Source organism: Mesoplodon densirostris, chromosome 1 (assembly GCF_025265405.1).
Source record: "Mesoplodon densirostris isolate mMesDen1 chromosome 1, mMesDen1 primary haplotype, whole genome shotgun sequence".
In the NCBI taxonomy this organism is placed as follows: Eukaryota; Metazoa; Chordata; class Mammalia; order Artiodactyla; family Ziphiidae; genus Mesoplodon; species Mesoplodon densirostris.
Genome location: NC_082661.1, coordinates 158,319,366 through 158,336,872, shown reverse-complemented (window position 1 = coordinate 158,336,872; position 17,507 = coordinate 158,319,366). Strand labels below are relative to the sequence as shown.

General features: G+C 38.8%; 1 protein-coding gene across 1 annotated transcript in view; it reads left to right on the top strand.

The window, feature by feature from the left end:
* The window catches only part of DTHD1 (death domain containing 1), an 84,030-nt gene that overhangs the window by 18,374 nt on the left and 48,149 nt on the right, over positions 1 to 17,507 (top strand). Inside the window, 1 exon segment of the mRNA XM_060097250.1 lies at positions 12,169 to 12,413. Coding sequence (XP_059953233.1) covers positions 12,169 to 12,413 — 245 coding nt within the window.

Sequence of the window (17,507 nt, the reverse complement as noted above, 5' to 3'; positions counted from 1 at the left end):
TTTGTGGGAATTTCTGGCCCAGGAGTCCTGTGATAGACTTGACTTGAAGTAAGAGTCTCTGTTTACTTATAAATTAATATAGATCTCATTGATTCTTAAATGGTGCCTATTTTCTCTCTAATTCTGGAAATTAAGCTCCACTGGCTCTTTGTTCTCTGTGGCTTCAAAAACGATGTGGCTTAAAGCTGAGGCTGCCCTGTCTTTGGTATCTCAGAAATAAGTGAGATTCAAAATGTCCCAATTTGAAGTATGTCTTCCACATTTGCATGCAGAGTCTCAGCCATCTGAGCCAGCTGATGGGACCTATGGAGTGAGTGACAGAATGTCAGAAAAAGGGGAAGGGAAAGGAGAGGAGGAGAGGAAGGAAGGGTGGAAGATATCCCTTCCTACTTGGCTTCTGGAGTAGAAACTACGCTAGGATAATCCCTCTAAGAAGAGAGAGTCAAAACCTGGAAGTGTCCCACCCAAACTAGTGATGCAAATGACTTCCTGTAGTACTTGGGACAGCAGCTGTGATTACCTCCTGCTCCAAACAGGAGAGAGTTACTGTGCTTCTCATAGGCAATGGTTGAGTGTACTATTGCCTATAATGGGGAATAGGGAGTATATGCTAAAATAAGAGTGCCTGGAGACAGGCAGCATGTGTGTGGTCCCTCCATATAGGAATGAAGAACTCCTCTTCACTCAAAGAAAATAAGTCAGTCAGGATGCCAGGATTCTTTCTCCTTTGCCTTTTCTAGAGACTCATGGTCAGATCTGGAGCTTCACTGGATTTTCTCCATCTAAGAGGAGCAAGACCCTCAGTAAAGAATTGATACCTGATCCTTCCAGCAGGGCCTGTGGTAGCCTCTGTGAATCTCAGGTACAAACTGCCAGAGGTTGTCTGCCTGGAGGTCCTCCCCTCAATCCATCCCCACCCTCTTCTCTAGTCATCTCCTACTGTATTTTCCTATCTCACTTATAATGATCACGTTTGGAGAAGCTTCTCCTATCTTTCCTGATTACATCTGTTCTTATTTTACTTATTCAGATCCTTATGTAATTCTCTTAGTGCACATGGTCATAGATATAATCTTCTATTTATTTTTTAATTGCTTGATCAATGTCAGTGTCTCTGACTACAGTGCCATGAAAGGAGGGCCTGTTTTATTGGTGGGCCTGCTTTATTTTAGGGGGGTGCCTAAAAGCTAGAAGAAGTATTTGTTTGAAGAATGAAGACAAAAGCTTTGGAACAAACTTAATATTATAGTATTATGTGATTAAAAGTATTTAAAACTTTAATTAATAAATTTAGATGACTGCCCTCTGAGAAATATCAAAATCTCTATATTCCTTATATAGAATACAGATGATTCTTTTGACTGAGGACCTTGGGACATGGAGATAATTTCTACTTCTAAGAGAAAATAAGATAAGTATTCCTTTGGTTTTTATGTTGGCCTTTGGCATTCTTCTGGACACAACTAGAATCTTCTTTCTCTCTCTAGGTTAGAGCTGTTGATTCAGCACTTAAGCTTTCTATTGCATCACATCTAAGCCCCCAGTGCTCAGAAAATCCATAAAGTGCTAGGAAACAGGCAGACAGAATTTTATATAATGACACCTTAGCACCACTCATAACATCGAGTAATGCCCCAAAGAGGTCTGTGTGTGTCCAAGTTGCCCCAAATGCCCTTTGGCCCAGAGAAATAGTTTTCCTAGACACACGTGTTAGAATGTCAGAATGACCTTCCTTTTACTCATTTAACAAAGATTCCCTGTCCTTGTGTACATTATATTTTACTGGAGAGACACAGAGAAGAAGCAAATAAATAATAAAATGTATAGCTTAATGAGGTGGAAAGTTCCTTACAGAAGAATAAAGGAAAGGAAATAGAAAGTCTCAGAGAGAGTGGCAGATTTGCAATTTTAAATAGACTCATCAGAGAAAGTGCCATTTCAGCAGAGACTTGAAGATGAGAGAGCAAGCCATAATCCTATCCCAGGAGAATTTGTCCCAGGCAGAGCAAGGAGGCTGGGATGGCTGGATGAGAGGGAGGGAGAAGAGAGTTGGAGGAGATGAGATAGGTACTGGTCATGCCTTGAAGGCCATTTCAAGGACTTTGCTTTTTATTCTAAATGAAGTGGGGAGCCAAGAAGGGTTTTCAACTGGGGCGTCACATGATCTGGGTCAGATTATATCTGTGTTGAGATTAGATGGTATAAGGCAAGTGTAGCAGCAGGGAGACAGGTTAATGAGCCATTGCAATGAATCAAGCAAGGGATGATGGAGGCTTAGAGACAAAGGTGTTAGAAGTTGTTTCTGGTATTTTTGCCATAAGTATCTTTGCCATAGACATTTTTGCCGCAAGTATTTTTACTGCATAACTAATTAGCCATAAGACAATTTTGCTATAAGAGGTATAATGGCAAAAAATAAAAGAGGGACATTTAAAAGCACATAATGAAACATGAAAAATGAATAACAAAATTATAAAGACTTTACTGTGACACAAAATATTTAAATACAATTAAAATGTGTGTAGATTCATGACAATGCTGCACAGATAACTGATTTTAGTTTGTGGGTTGTACCTAAGCACTTGTCTTCCAAGTCTTTTGTTCATAGTATTTTATACATTTTTTTAACTTGTTTATTTGTCTTTCTGTTTGGCATCCCACTTTTTCTTATTCACTAAAACTTCATCCTTCACTGAGAGAGGTATCAGTTTCCATATACTAGGACGCATATTTGTAACTGAGCTTTGTGTTGCATTGCAAAACCTTCTACACTGTTTGTCCCTTGCATATTGTCACATGTTTGTTGACAGATGTTCCAAAGTTCTATGGGAAATGTGGGTTCAACTCTGGGCCTGCCAGGCTCTCAGTCTCAGCCTCTTTCTCCCCCAGTGTAGTGTGTTTCAAAATAAGAAACAAATTCTTGGGGTAAAACATCGTCATCTGTCATGATTTTTTTGTTGTATATGTCAAACCAAACTGTTATCCAGTTATTTTATCTTTTACAGAAAAATTGCCTTATGGCCAGATAGTTATATGGCAAAAATGTGGTGGAAAAAAGGCTTGTGGCAAAGATGTCTACAGCAAAGATGCTTATGATGAAAGTACCTAGAACTGGTGGAGATGTGTTAGGACACAGAAATATCCTGAGCCAGTGGTTCTCATGAGAGTCTTCTGGTTCTCTGTGTTGGTAGCATGTCACTTCTTCATGTGACTTTTCTAAGCAGAAGCATATAGGTCTATGTTTGTACTTCCTATGTCTTCAATGAAAAATATTCCAATATACATTATTGAGAAGAAAATACATTGCTATAAAAAATATCTAGTAACTCACAAAAGATAAATAAATAAATAAATTCTTTAGTTCTTTAAATGACAAATATTTATTGTATAGCTCCTATCCTACTATCCGTACTAGGAACTATGTACATAATATGTTGACGAGAAAGAGGTTCTCAAAATGTCAACTAATGATTGTTTTCATAATTTTGGTATGTAATGAGTGACTTTGGTTTTACTTCTCTAAATATGCCAGAGTGAGAGAAAAAAATAAAATAATGCAATTTCTTTGTGCTATTTGTTCTTTTTTTGGTTCTTTTTTTTTCTGTGACAAAGAGTCTTCAAAATATAGTGTTACATCTTAGCAACAATGAAACTCCAACTTAAGTCTACATAATACTTTCTTTGATAACACTAAGATCATGCTATTTATTATCAGTAAATCCTCAATAATTTCATCCTTATTTCATATATAAATGTGATTCTTAGAGATTTACATTACAAATCTTTATTTTTTTAAATTAACTGGCAATACAAGGTAGATAGGTTTTAGAAATAGGTAGAACCAATGTGACTATGCCTCATCCTCCAATCTTTACATACTGATATACACTATCCCTTATGAGTAATTGTATACCTGGCAGGGAGTATGATTCAAGGGGTGGAAGGAGAAATTTACTAAATTATATTCTGTTGGGACAAAAGTAGCAACATTTTTCTTGGTAGTACTCTAGTGGCATGGAAGTAGAAGTTTGCTAAGTGTTCCCACAGTGATCTAGAAACTCTAATTTACTATTTGCTAGATGACATTTCAGTGACTCCAAATAATTTATCTTTTTTTTCTCTTTCCCTTTCTTTTTCTTTCTTACCAGAATGAAACCTTTAAAGCAAACCCTGGCTAGTCATGCCTGTCCTAGGATGTCCTAGGAATCTGTTTTATTCAAGGAGCCAGGTTGCCTCTAAAATGTAGACTTAAGCAAAGGGACATACTCCTATACCTTCCATAACCTTGAGTTATTCTAATTGTAGATTTAATTGTGCTTTAGAAATTCACCAAAATGACCTCTAGCAGTCACAACAAGGAGAAAAGTATTAGTGTCATCTACATCTCTCACAGAATGCAGGAGGGAAAGCTTCCCTTGAGAGAGAGAGGGAGAAAGAGAAAGCTCTGGGCAGTCAACTTTCAGGCCTCTGAGAGCAGCAGAAAGTTGCAACTTAGATATAAAAGCTTCATATTGATAGTTTTTAAAAAAATTTAAGTGGGTTTCTTTTGTCATACAAATTCAAAACAATGTAAGAATCCATCTTCATTCTTCTCATTTGCTGTCATTGCAATTATTTACTGAGCCTTTATTATGTGCCAGGCCCTGTGCCAATCATTCTATCCATACTACCTCATTTCATTCCCAGAACAATCCTAGGAGGTAAGTTTTATTTCTCGTTTTAAAGGTAAGGAAGTTAAGGCTCCAAGAAGTTCAGAGATGTGCAAGAACTGGTTAAATATTATGGCGTAGGTAAATATTAGAGGCTGAACATGGATCTAGATCTTTATGTCAGAAACATATTATAACCGCTACATTACAGCTTACTTTTAAATTTTGCTAAGGGTAATGCACACTTGCCTTACGAATATCATAGTGTCTGTTTTACTGTTGCAATGAGAATGTGAAATATCCTGTCATGGTAAAACCCCCAAGAGTGAAATGTTATGTTCACTAAAGCTCCATTATTTTCAGTGGACAGTTGAGAAGACTTTTACATATGCTTGTTTGGGGAGAATTCACCAGGTTTTAATAGACATTTCAGTAACTATTAAATCTAGAAACTATTCCATTTGGAAGTTCTAGAACAGCACTGTATTTCTGCATGGTGAAAATGTTTTATATATGTACTCTCTCACATGGTAGCTACTAGACAGATGTGGTTATTGAACATTCGAAATGTGGCTAGAGCACCTAAGGAACTGAATTTTTTATCTTAATTAGTTTTAACTTTAATTTTAAAAGCCACATTTTGCTAGTGGCTAACGTATAGGAGAGCACTGTTCTAGAATGTCTGTTGTGAGGTCGTGATAGTGTGCAACGTGATATGAATAGTTAAGTGAAAGGAAAAATATCATTCTTTTTTTTTTTGCTTTATAACAAATTTAATCAGTTATACATATACATATGTTCCCATATTCCCTCCCTTTTGTATCTCCCTCGCACCCTCCCTATCCCACCCCTCCGGGCGGTCACAAAGCACCGAGCTGATCTCCCTGTGCTATGCGGCTGCTTCCCACTAGCTATCTACCTTACGTTTGGTAGTGTATATATGTCCATGCCGCTTTTTCACTTTGTCACAGCTTACCCTTCCCCCTCCCCATATCCTCAAGTCATTCTCAAGTAGGTCTGGGTCTTTATTCCTGTCTTACCCCTATGTTCTTCATGACATTTTTTTTTTCTTAAATTCATATATATGTGTCAGCATACAGTATTTGTCTTTCTCTTTCTGACTTACTTCACTCTGTATGACAGACTCTAGGTCCATCCACCTCATATCAAATAGCTCAATTTCGTTTCTTTTTATGGCTGAGTAATATTCCATTGTATATATGTGCCACATCTTCTTTACCCATTCATCCGATGATGGAAACTTAGGTTGTTTCCATCTCCGGGCTATTGTAAATAGGGCTGCTATGAACATTTTGGTACATGTCTCTTTTTGAATTATGGTTTTCTCAGGGTATATGCCCAGTAGTGGGATTGCTGGGTCATATGGTAGTTCTATTTGTAGTTTTTTAAGGAACCTCCATACCGTTCTCCATAGTGGCTGTACCAATTCACATTCCCACCAGCAGTGCAAGAGTGTTCCCTTTTTTCCACACCCTCTCCAGCATTTATTGTTTCTAGATTTTTTGATGATGGCCATTCTGACTGGTGTGAGATGATATCTCATTGTAGTTTTGATTTGCATTTCTCTAATGAGTAAAGATGTTGAGCATCCTTTCATGTGTTTGTTGGCAGTCTGTATATCTTCTGTGGAGAAATGTCTATTTAGGTCTTCTGCCCATTTTTGGATTGGGTTGTTTGTTTTTTTGTTATTGAGCTGCATGAGCTGCTTATAAATTTTGGAGATTAATCCTTTGTCAGTTGCTTCATTTGCAAATATTTTCTCCCATTCTGAGGGTTGTCCTTTGGTCTTGTTTATGGTTTCCTTTGCTGTGAAAAAGCTTTGAAGTTTCATTAGGTCCCATGTGTTTATTTTTGTCTTTATTTCCATTTCTCTAGGAGGAGGGTCAAAAAGGATCTTGCTGTGATTTATGTCATAGAGTGTTCTGCCTATGTTTTCCTCTAAGAGTTTGATAGTGTCTGGCCTTACATTTAGGTCTTTAATCCATTTTGAGCTTATTTTTGTGTATGGTGTTAGGGAGTGATCTAATCTCATACTTTTACATGTCCCTATCAAGTTTTCCCAGAACCACTTATTGAAGAGACTGTCCTTTCTCCACTGTACATTCCTGCCTCCTTTATCAAAGATAAGGTGACCATATGTCCGTGGGTTTATCTCTGGGCTTTCTATCCTGTTCCATTGATCTATCTTTCTGTTTTTGTGCCAGTACCATACTGTCTTGATTACTGTAGCTTTGTAGTATAGTCTGAAGTCAGGGAGCCTGATTCCTCCAGCTCCATTTTTCGTTCTCAAGATTGCTTTGGCTATTCGGGGTCTTTTGTGTTTCCATACGAATTGTGAAATTTTTTGTTCTAGTTCTGTGAAAAATGCCAGTGGTAGTTTGATAGGGATTGCATTGAAACTGTAGATTGCTTTGGGTAGTAGAGTCATTTTCTCAATGTTGATTCTTCCAATCCAAGAACATGGTACATCTCTCCATCTATTTGTATCGTCTTTAATTTCTTTCATCAGTGTCTTATAATTTTCTGCATACAGGTCTTTTGTCTCCTTAGGTAGGTTTATTCCTAGATATTTTATTCTTTATGTTGCAGTGGTAAATGGGAGTGTTTCCTTGATTTCACTTTCAGATTTTTCATCATTAGTATATAGGAATGCCAGAGATTTCTGTGCATTAATTTTGTATCCTGCAACTTTACCAAATTCATTGATTAGCTCTAGTAGTTTTCTAGTAGCATCTTTAGGATTCTCTATGTATAGTATCATGACATCTGCAAACAGTGACAGCTTTACTTCTTCTTTTCCGATTTGGATACATTTTATTTCCTTTTCTTCTCTGATTGCTGTGGCTAAAACTTCCAAAACTATGTTGAATAAGAGTGGTGAGAGTGGGCAACCTTGTCTTGTTCCTGATCTTAGTGGAAATGGTTTCAGTTTTTCACCATTGAGGACGATGTTGGCTGTGGGTTTGTCATATATGGCCTTTATTATGTTGAGGAAAGTTCCCTCTATGCCTACTTTCTGCAGGGTTTTATCATAAATGGGTGTTGAATTTTGTCGAAAGCTTTCTCTGTATCTATTGAGATGATCATATGGTTTTTCTCCTTCAATTGGTTAATATGGTGTATCACATTGATTGATTTGCGTATATTGAAGAATCCTTGCATTCCTGGAATAAACCCCACTTGATCATGGTGTATGATTCTTTTAATGTGCTGTTGGATTCTGTTTGCTAGTATTTTGTTGAGGATTTTTGCATCTATGTTCATCAGAGATATTGGCCTGTAGTTTTCTGTCTTTGTGACATCCTTGTCTGGTTTTGGTATCAAGGTGATGGTGGCCTCGTAGAATGAGTTTGGGAGTGTTCCTCCCTCTGCTATATTATGGAAGAGTTTGAGAAGGATAGGTGTTAGCTCTTCTCTAAATGCTTGATAGAATTCGCCTGTGAAGCCATCTGGTCCTGGGCTTTTGTTTGTTGGAAGATTTTTTATCACAGTTTCAATTTCAGTGCTTGTGATTGGTCTATTCATATTTTCTATTTCTTCCTGATTCAGTCATGGCAGGTTGTGCATTTCTAAGAATTTGTCCATTTCTTCCAGGTTGTCCATTTTATTGGCATAGAGTTTCTTGTAGTAATCTCTCATGATCTTTTGTATTTCTGCAGTTTCAGTTGTTACTTCTACTTTTTCATTTCTAATTTTATTGATTTGAGTCTTCTCCCTTCTTTTCTTGATGAGTCTGGCTAATGGTTTATCAATTTTGTTTATCTTCTCAAAGAACCAGCTTTTAGTTTTATTGATCTTTGCTATTGTTTCCTTCATTTCTTTTTCATTTATTTCTGATCTGATTTTTATGATTTCTTTCTTTCTGCTAACTTTGGGATGTTTTTGTTCTTCTTTCTCTAATTGCTTTAGGTGCAGGGTCAGGTTGCTTACTCGAAATGTTTCCTGTTTCTTAAGGTGGGATTGTATTGCTATAAACTTCCCTCTTATAACTGCTTTTGCTGCATCCCTTAGGTTTTGGGTCGTCGTGTCTCCATTGTCATTTGTTTCTAGGTATTTTTTTAATTTCCTCTTTGATTTCTTCAGTGATCACTTCGTTATTAAGTAGTGTATTGTTTAGCCTCCATGTGTTTGTATGTTTTACAGCTCTTTTACTGTAATTGATATCTAGTCTCATAGCATTGTGGTCGGAAAAGATACTTGATACAATATCAATTTTCTTAAATTTACCAAGGCTTGATTTGTGACCCAAGATATGATGTATCCTGGAGAATGTTCCATGAGCACTTGAGAAAAATGTGTATTCTGTTGTTTTTGGATGGAATGTCCTATAAATATCAATTAAGTCCATCTTGTTTAATGTATCATTTAAAGCTTGTGTTTCCTTATTTATTTTCATTTTGGATGATCTGTCCATTGGTGAAAGTGGGGTGTTAAAGTCCCCTACTATGATTGTGTTACTGTCGATTTCTCCTTTTATAGCTGTTAATATTTCCCTTATGTATTGAGGTGCTCCTATGTTTGGTGCATAAATATTTACAATTGTTATATCTTCTTCTTGGATTGATCCCTTGATCATTATGTAGTGTCCTTCTTTGTCTCTTCTAGTAGTCTTTATTTTAAAGTCTATTTTGTCTGATATGAGAATTGCTACTCCAGCTTTCTTTTGGTTTCCATTTGCATGGAATATCTTTTTCCATCCCCTTACTTTCAGTCTGTATGTGTCTCTAGGTCTGAAGTGGGTCTCTTGTAGACAGCATATATATGGGTCTTGTTTTTGTATCCATTCAGCCAGTCTGTGTCTTTTGGTGGGAGCATTTAGTCCATTTACATTTAAGGTAATTATTGATATGTATGTTCCTATTCCCATTTTCTTAATTGTTTTGGGTTCGTTATTGTAGTTCTTTTCCTTCTGTTGTGTTTCTTGCCTAGAGAAGTTCCTTTAGCATTTGTTGTAAAGCTGGTTTGGTGGTGTTGAACTCTCTCAGCTTTTGCTTGTCTGTAAAGGTTTGAATTTCTCCATCAAATCTGAATGAGAACCTTGCTGGGTAGAGTAATCTTGGTTGCACGTTTTTCTCCTTCATCACTTTAATTATGTCCTGCCACTCCCTTCTGGCTTGTAGAGTTTCTGCTGAGAGATCAGCTGTTATCCTGATGGGGATTCCCTTGTGTGTTATTTGTTGTTTTTGCCTTGCTGCTTTTAATATGATTTCTTTGTGTTTAATTTTTGACAGTTTGATTAATATGTGTCTTGGCGTATTTCTCCTTGGATTTATTCTGTATGGGACTCTCTGTGCCTCCTGGACTTGATTAACTATTTCCTTTCCCATATTAGGGAAGTTTTCAACTATAATCTCTTCAAACATTTTCTCAGTCCCTTTCTTTTTCTCTTCTTCTTCTGGAACCCCTATAATTCGAATGTTGGTGCGTTTAATGTTGTCCCAGAGGTCTCTGAGACTGTCCTCTGTTCTTTCATTCTTTTTTCTTTATTTTGCTCTGCATCCGTTATTTCCACTATTTTATCTTCCACCTCACTTATCCGTTCTTCTGCCTCAGTTATTCTGCTATTGATCCCATCTAGAGTATTTTTCATTGCATTTATTGTGTTTTTAATCGATGCTTGATTCATCTTTAGTTCTTCTAGGTCCTTGTTAACTGTTTCTTGCTTTTTGTCTATTCTATTTCCAAGATTATGGATCTTGGAAATAGAATCTTGGATCATCTTTACTATCATTATTCTGAATTCTTTTTCAGGTAGACTGCCTATTACCTCTTCATTTGTTAGGTCTGGTGTGTTTTTATCTTGCTCCTTCTCCTGCTGTGTGTTTTTCTGTCTTCTCATTGTGCTTATGTTACTGTGTTTGGGGTTTTCTTTTTGAAGCCTGCAGGTTCGTAGTTCTCGTTGTTTTTGGTGTCTGTCCCCAGTGGCTAAGGTTGGTTTAGTGGGTTGTGTAGGCTTCTTGGTGGAGGGGACTAGTGCCTGTGTTCTGGTGGATGAGGCTGGATCTTGTCTTTCTGGTGGGCAGGTCCACGTCTGGTGGTGTGTTTTGGGGTGTCTGCGGACTTTTTATGATTTTAGGCAGCCTCTCTGCTAATGGGTGGTGTTGTGTTCCTGTCTTGCTAGTTGTTTGGCATAGGGTGTCCAGCACTGTAGCTTGCTGGTCGTTGAGTGAAGCTGGGTGCTGGTGTTGAGATGGAGATCTCTGGAAGATTTTCGCCATTTGATATTATGTGGAGCTGGGAGATCTCTTGTGGACCAGTGTCCTGAAGTTGGCTCTCCTACCTCAGGCACAGCACTGACTCCTGGCTCCTCAATTTGGGATGATTTGTTGTCTATTCATGTATTCCACAGATGCAGGGTACATCAAGTTGATTGTGGAGCTTTAATCCACTGCTTCTGAGGCTGCTGGGAGAGGTTTCCCTTTCTCTTCTTTGTTCTCACAGCTCCTGGGTCTCAGCTTTGGATTTGGCCCCGCCTCTGCGTGTAGGTTGCCGGAGGGCATCTGTTCTTCGCTCAGACAGGACAGGGTTAAAGGAGCAGCCTCTTCAGGGACTCTGGCTCACTCAGGCCAGGGGGGAGGGAGGGGAACGGAGTGCTGGGCGAGCCTGCAGCGGCAGAGGCTGGCGTGACATTGCACCAGCCCGAGGCGCGCCGTGCGTTCTCCCAGGGAAGCCGCCCCTGGATCCCGGGACCCCGGCAGTGGCGGGCTGCACAGGCTCCCGGAAGGGCGGTGTGGATAGTGACCTGCGCTCGCACACAGGCTTCTTGGTGGCAGCAGCAGCAGCCCCAACGTCTCACGCCCGTCTCTGGGCTCCGCGCTTTCAGCCGCAACTCACGCCCGTCTGTGGAGCTCCTTTAAGCAGCGCTCTTAATCCCCTCTCCTCGCGCACCAGGAAACCAAGAGGGGAGAAAAAGTCTCTTGCCTCTTTGGCAGCTCCAGAGTTTTCCCGGACTCCTTCCTGGCTAGCTGTGGCACATTAGCCCCCTTCAGGCTGAGTTCTCGCCGCCAGCCCCAGTCCTCTCCCTGCGCTATGACCGAAGCCCGAACCTCAGCTTCCAGTGCCGCCCTCCCCGGCGGGTGAGCAGACAAGCCTCTCGGGCTGGTGAGTCAGAAATATCTTTCTTAAAAAGTGAAAATAATTTTCTAAGTAGAGAAAGAGATGAGTATTTCCAATGGTTTCTTGTAGTAGCAAAATGGAATAGAAAAAGAAAATCAGATCAGTGATGACTCCCACAAATGCATAAAATAAGAAAAAGAAAATCAAAGATTATTAGATCTAGAAGCATCCAGACAGCACCTGGTCCAAGTATAGATGAGAATCATTTTAGTAATTTATACAGTCTCAGCCTAGTGCTGCTTTATTAGGTTATGTTTTGACAAGAAGTATTGACACAAAAAAGACAAATTTTTTTAAATGAATGATTATTTGGATTTTTTTAAAAATAAGTAAAAAATGTAGTATATATTAATAGTAACAAATGCATTTTACTTCTATTTAGGCAATGGGAAGGATTATGGAAAAGACTACAAGCTTATTTTTCATTTACAAAGGAAACCTAGACTGGAAATCCTAATCAAAGAGGTGGATGAATTTGGAAACTATAGCTGCCCTTATTATAAGGGCATCATTGTAGTTTATAAAGTACCTAAAGAAAAGATAGTCCACAACTTGGATCAATCTCTTATACTTAATGAAAACAATTATCAGTTGCCAATTTGCAAATTACCATTGAAATTGCCAAAGGTGAGTCATTTTACTTCCCTAATTACTGTATTTTGTTAATTCTCTATAATTCTCTACCAAATTCAATATTGCATAAATACAGATACTTATGGTTGAAAGGAGAGATAGGAATAATGTTGATAAGGAAGGATAAGCTACAAGAGTGATAGAATTCATGTCAGGATTTCTACTTTCTTCCATATCAACTTTGTAATAGGAACAATTCAAGTTGGTCTGGTCCTGGCAGTATGTTGTTAATGACTATTGCAAAAATGTCATTCATTTTCTGTAACTGATTCTGAGTAACTAAAAAAAAAATCATTTATAAAAACATAGAATACCTTTCAGAATACAACAATTTTTGAAAAATCCTGTGGTGACAAGGAAAATGACATCAAAATATTTTCAGTGAGACTTACCAAATCCTGCACGTTTGTTTTAAGAGTTAATTACTCTTTCATTTCTGATTTTGAGTTTTTTTTTTCTTTTTGGTTAGTCTAGTTAAAGTTTTGTTAATTTTGTTTATCTTTTCAAAGAACAAACTCTTAGTTTCATTGATCATTTATACTGTCTTTTCAGACTCTATTTCATTTATTTCTACTCTAATCTTTATTATTTCCTTCCTCAATTAATTTGGACTTTTTTGTTCTTCTTTTTCTAGTTCTTTCAGGTGTAAAGTTAGCTTATTTGCATTTTTTCTTGTTTCTTGAAATAAGCCTGTATCGTCATGAGCTTTCCTCTTAGAACTGCTTTAGCATAGATACTGGTATGTCCTGTTTCTGTTTTCATTTGTCTATGTAGTTTTTGATTTTGTCTTCGAATTCTTAATGACTCATTGGTTATTCAGTAGCATGTTGATTAATCTCCACATTTTTGTGAATTTCTCAGTTTCTTCTTTTAGTTGATTACTAGTTTCATGTCACTGTTGTTTGGAGAAGATGCTTGACAGGATTACAATCTCCTTGAATTTATGGAGACTTATTTTGTGACCTAACACGTGACCTATTTGGAGAATGGTCCACATGCACTTGAGAAAAATGTGTATTCTGCTGCTTTTAGATGAAATGTTCTTTCTCTATGTATATCTATTAGGTTCATTTGGTTTAATGTGTTGTTTAAAGTTGATGTTTGCTTATTAATTTTCTGTACGGATGATCTATCATTGATGTAAGTGGAATATTAATGTTCTTTATTATTACTGTATTGTTGTCAATTTCTCCCTTTAGGTCAGTTAATATTTGCTTTATTTATTTTCCTTCTCCTATACTGTCTGCATATATATTTATAAATGTTACATCTAGAGGAGAAGTTACAACTGATATCACAATAGTAAAAAAGATCATAAGAAACTACTACAAACAATTATATACCAACAAATTAGGCAACCTACAAGAAATTGATAAATCCCTAGAAACAAAAAAATTTTCTAAGATTCAGTCATGAAGAAATAGAAAATCTGAATAGACTGATTTCTTGTTAGGAGATTGAAACAATGATCAAAAACTACCCAGCAAACAAAAGTCCAGGACCAGACAGCTTCATGGATGAATTCTAACAAACATTCAAAAGAATATTTACTATCTATCCTTCTCAAACTCTTCCAAAATATTGAAAAGGAGGGAACACTTCCAAAATTTTTTTATGAAACCAATATTACCCTGATACCAAAACCAAACAAGGATGCCATGAAAAACAGAAAATTACAGGCCAATATCCTTGATGAACATAGATGCAAAAATCCTCAACAAGATGTTAGCAAAGTGAATCCAACAATACATTAAAAGAATCATACACCGGGATCAAGTGGGATTTATCCCAGGGATGCAAGGATAGTTCAACATCTGCAAATCAATCAATGTGTTATACCACATTAACAAAATAAAGGATAAGAATCATATGATCATCTCAATAGAAGTGGAAAAAAATTTTGACAAAATTCAACATCCATTTATAATAAAAATTATCAACAAAGCAGGTATAGAGAAAAGTTACCTCAACATAATAAATGCCATACATGACAAACCTACAGCAAACATCATACTCAATGGTGAAAAGCTGAAAGCATTTACACTAAGATCAGGAAAATGACAAGGATGCCCCCTCTTGCCACTTTTATTTAATTTAGTACTAAAGGTCTTATCTACAGTAGTTAGACAAGAAAAATAAGTAAAAGGAATCCAAATTTTTTAAAAAAGTAAAATTGTCACTATTTGCAGATGGTATAATAATATATATAGAAAACCCTAAAGACACTACCAAAAGCTGTGAGAACTAATTCATCAATTCAGTAAAGTTGCAGGATACAAAATCAATATATAAATAAATCTGTGGCATTTCTATACACTAATAATGAACTATCAGAAAGAAAATTTAAGAAAACAATCCCATTTACAATTGTATAAAAAAAAGGCAGTAATAAATTTAACCAAGGAGATGAAAGGCCTATACAGTAAAAATTGTAAGACATTGATAAAAGAAATTGGAGGACTTCCGGGTAAGATGGCGGAAGAGTAAGACGCAGAGATCACCTTCCTCCCCACAGATACACCAGAAATACAGCTACACGTGGAACAACTCCTACAGAACACCTACTGAACGCTGGCAGAAGAACCCAGACCTCCCAAAAGGCAAGAAACTCCCCACATACCTGGGTAGGGCAAAGCAGAGAGATTCCCGCACAGAGGAGCGGTGCCGAGCGGCACTCACCAGCCCGAGAGGTTTGTCTGCTCCCCCGCCGGGGCGGGCGGCGCTGAAGCTGAGGCTCGGGCTTCGGTCAGAGCGCAGGGAGAGGACTGGGGCTGGCGGCGAGAACTCAGCCTGAAGGGGGCTAATGTGCCACAGCTAGCCGGGAGGGAGTCCGGGAAAACTCTGGAGCTGCCGAAGAGGCAGGAGACTTTTTCTTCCCTCTTGGTTTCCTGGTGCGCGAGGAGAGGGGATTAAGAGCGCCGCATAAAGGAGCTCCAGAGACGGGCGCGAGTCGCGGCTGAAAGCGCGGAGCCCAGAGACGGGCGTGGGACGCTGGGGCTGCTGCTGCCGCCGCCAAAAGCCTGTGTGCGAGCGCAGGTCACTGTCCACACCGCCCTTCCGGGAGCCTGTGCAGCCTGCCACTGCCGTGGTACCGGGATCCAGGGGCGGCTTCCCTGGGAGAACGCACGGCGCGCCTCGGGCTGGTGTAACGTCACGCCGACATCTGCCGCTGCAGGCTCGCCCCGCACTCCATGCCCCTCCCTCCCGCCTGGCCTGAGTGAGCCAGAGTCCCCGAAGAGGCTGCTCCTTTAACCCTATCCTGTCTGAGCAAAGAACAGACGCCCTCCAGCGACCTACATGCAGAGGCGGGGCCAAATCCAAAGCTGAGACCCAGGAGCTGTGAGAACAAAGAAGAGAAAGGGAAACCTCTCCCAGCAGCCTCAGAAGCAGCGGATTAAAGCTCCACAATCAACTTGATGTACCCTGCATCTGTGGAATACATGAATAGACAACAAATCATCCCAAATTGAGGAGCCAGGAGTCAGTGCTGTGCCTGAGGTAGGAGAGCCAACTTCAGGACACTGGTCCACAAGAGATCTCCCAGCTCCACATAATATCAAATGGCGAAAACCTTCCAGAGATCTCCATCTCAACACCAGCACCCAGCTTCACTCAACGACCAGCAAGCTACAGTGCTGGACACCCTATGCCAAACAACTAGCAAGACAGGAACACAACACCACCCATTAGCAGAGAGGCTGCCTAAAATCATAAAAAGTCCGCATACACCCTAAAACACACCACCAGACGTGGACCTGCCCACCAGAAAGACAAGATCCAGCCTCATCCACCAGAACACAGGCACTAGTCCCCTCCACCAAGAAGCCTACACAACCCACTAAACCAACCTTAGCCACTGGGGACAGACACCAAAAACAACGAGAACTACGAACCTGCAGGCTTCAAAAAGAAAACCCCAAACACAGTAACATAAGCACAATGAGAAGACAGAAAAACACACAGCAGGAGAAGGAGCAAGATAAAAACACACCAGACCTAACAAATGAAGAGGTAATAGGCAGTCTACCTGAAAAAGAATTCAGAATAATGATAGTAAAGATGATCCAAGATTCTATTTCCAAGATCCATAATCTTGGAAATAGAATAGACAAAAAGCAAGAAACAGTTAACAAGGACCTAGAAGAACTAAAGATGAATCAAGCATCGATTAAAAACACAATAAATGCAATGAAAAATACTCTAGATGGGATCAATAGCAGAATAACTGAGGCAGAAGAACGGATAAGTGAGGTGGAAGATAAAATAGTGGAAATAACGGATGCAGAGCAAAATAAAGAAAAAAGAATGAAAGAACAGAGGACAGTCTCAGAGACCTCTGGGACAACATTAAACGCACCAACATTCGAATTATAGGGGTTCCAGAAGAAGAAGAGAAAAAGAAAGGGACTGAGAAAATGTTTGAAGAGATTATAGTTGAAAACTTCCCTAATATGGGAAAGGAAATAGTTAATCAAGTCCAGGAGGCACAGAGAGTCCCATACAGAATAAATCCAAGGAGAAATACGCCAAGACACATATTAATCAAACTGTCAAAAATTAAACACAAAGAAATCATATTAAAAGCAGCAAGGCAAAAACAACAAATAACACACAAGGGAATCCCCATCAGGATAACAGCTGATCTCTCAGCAGAAACTCTACAAGCCAGAAGGGAGTGGCAGGACATAATTAAAGTGATGAAGGAGAAAAACGTGCAACCAAGATTACTCTACCCAGCAAGGTTCTCATTCAGATTTGATGGAGAAATTCAAACCTTTACAGACAAGCAAAAGCTGAGAGAGTTCAACACCACCAAACCAGCTTTACAACAAATGCTAAAGGAACTTCTCTAGGCAAGAAACACAACAGAAGGAAAAGAACTACAATAACGAACCCAAAACAATTAAGAAAATGGGAATAGGAACATACATATCAATAATTACCTTAAATGTAAATGGACTAAATGCTCCCACCAAAAGACACAGATTGGCTGAATGGATACAAAAACAAGACCCATATATATGCTGTCTACAAGAGACCCACTTCAGACCTAGAGACACATACAGACTGAAAGTAACGGGATGGAAA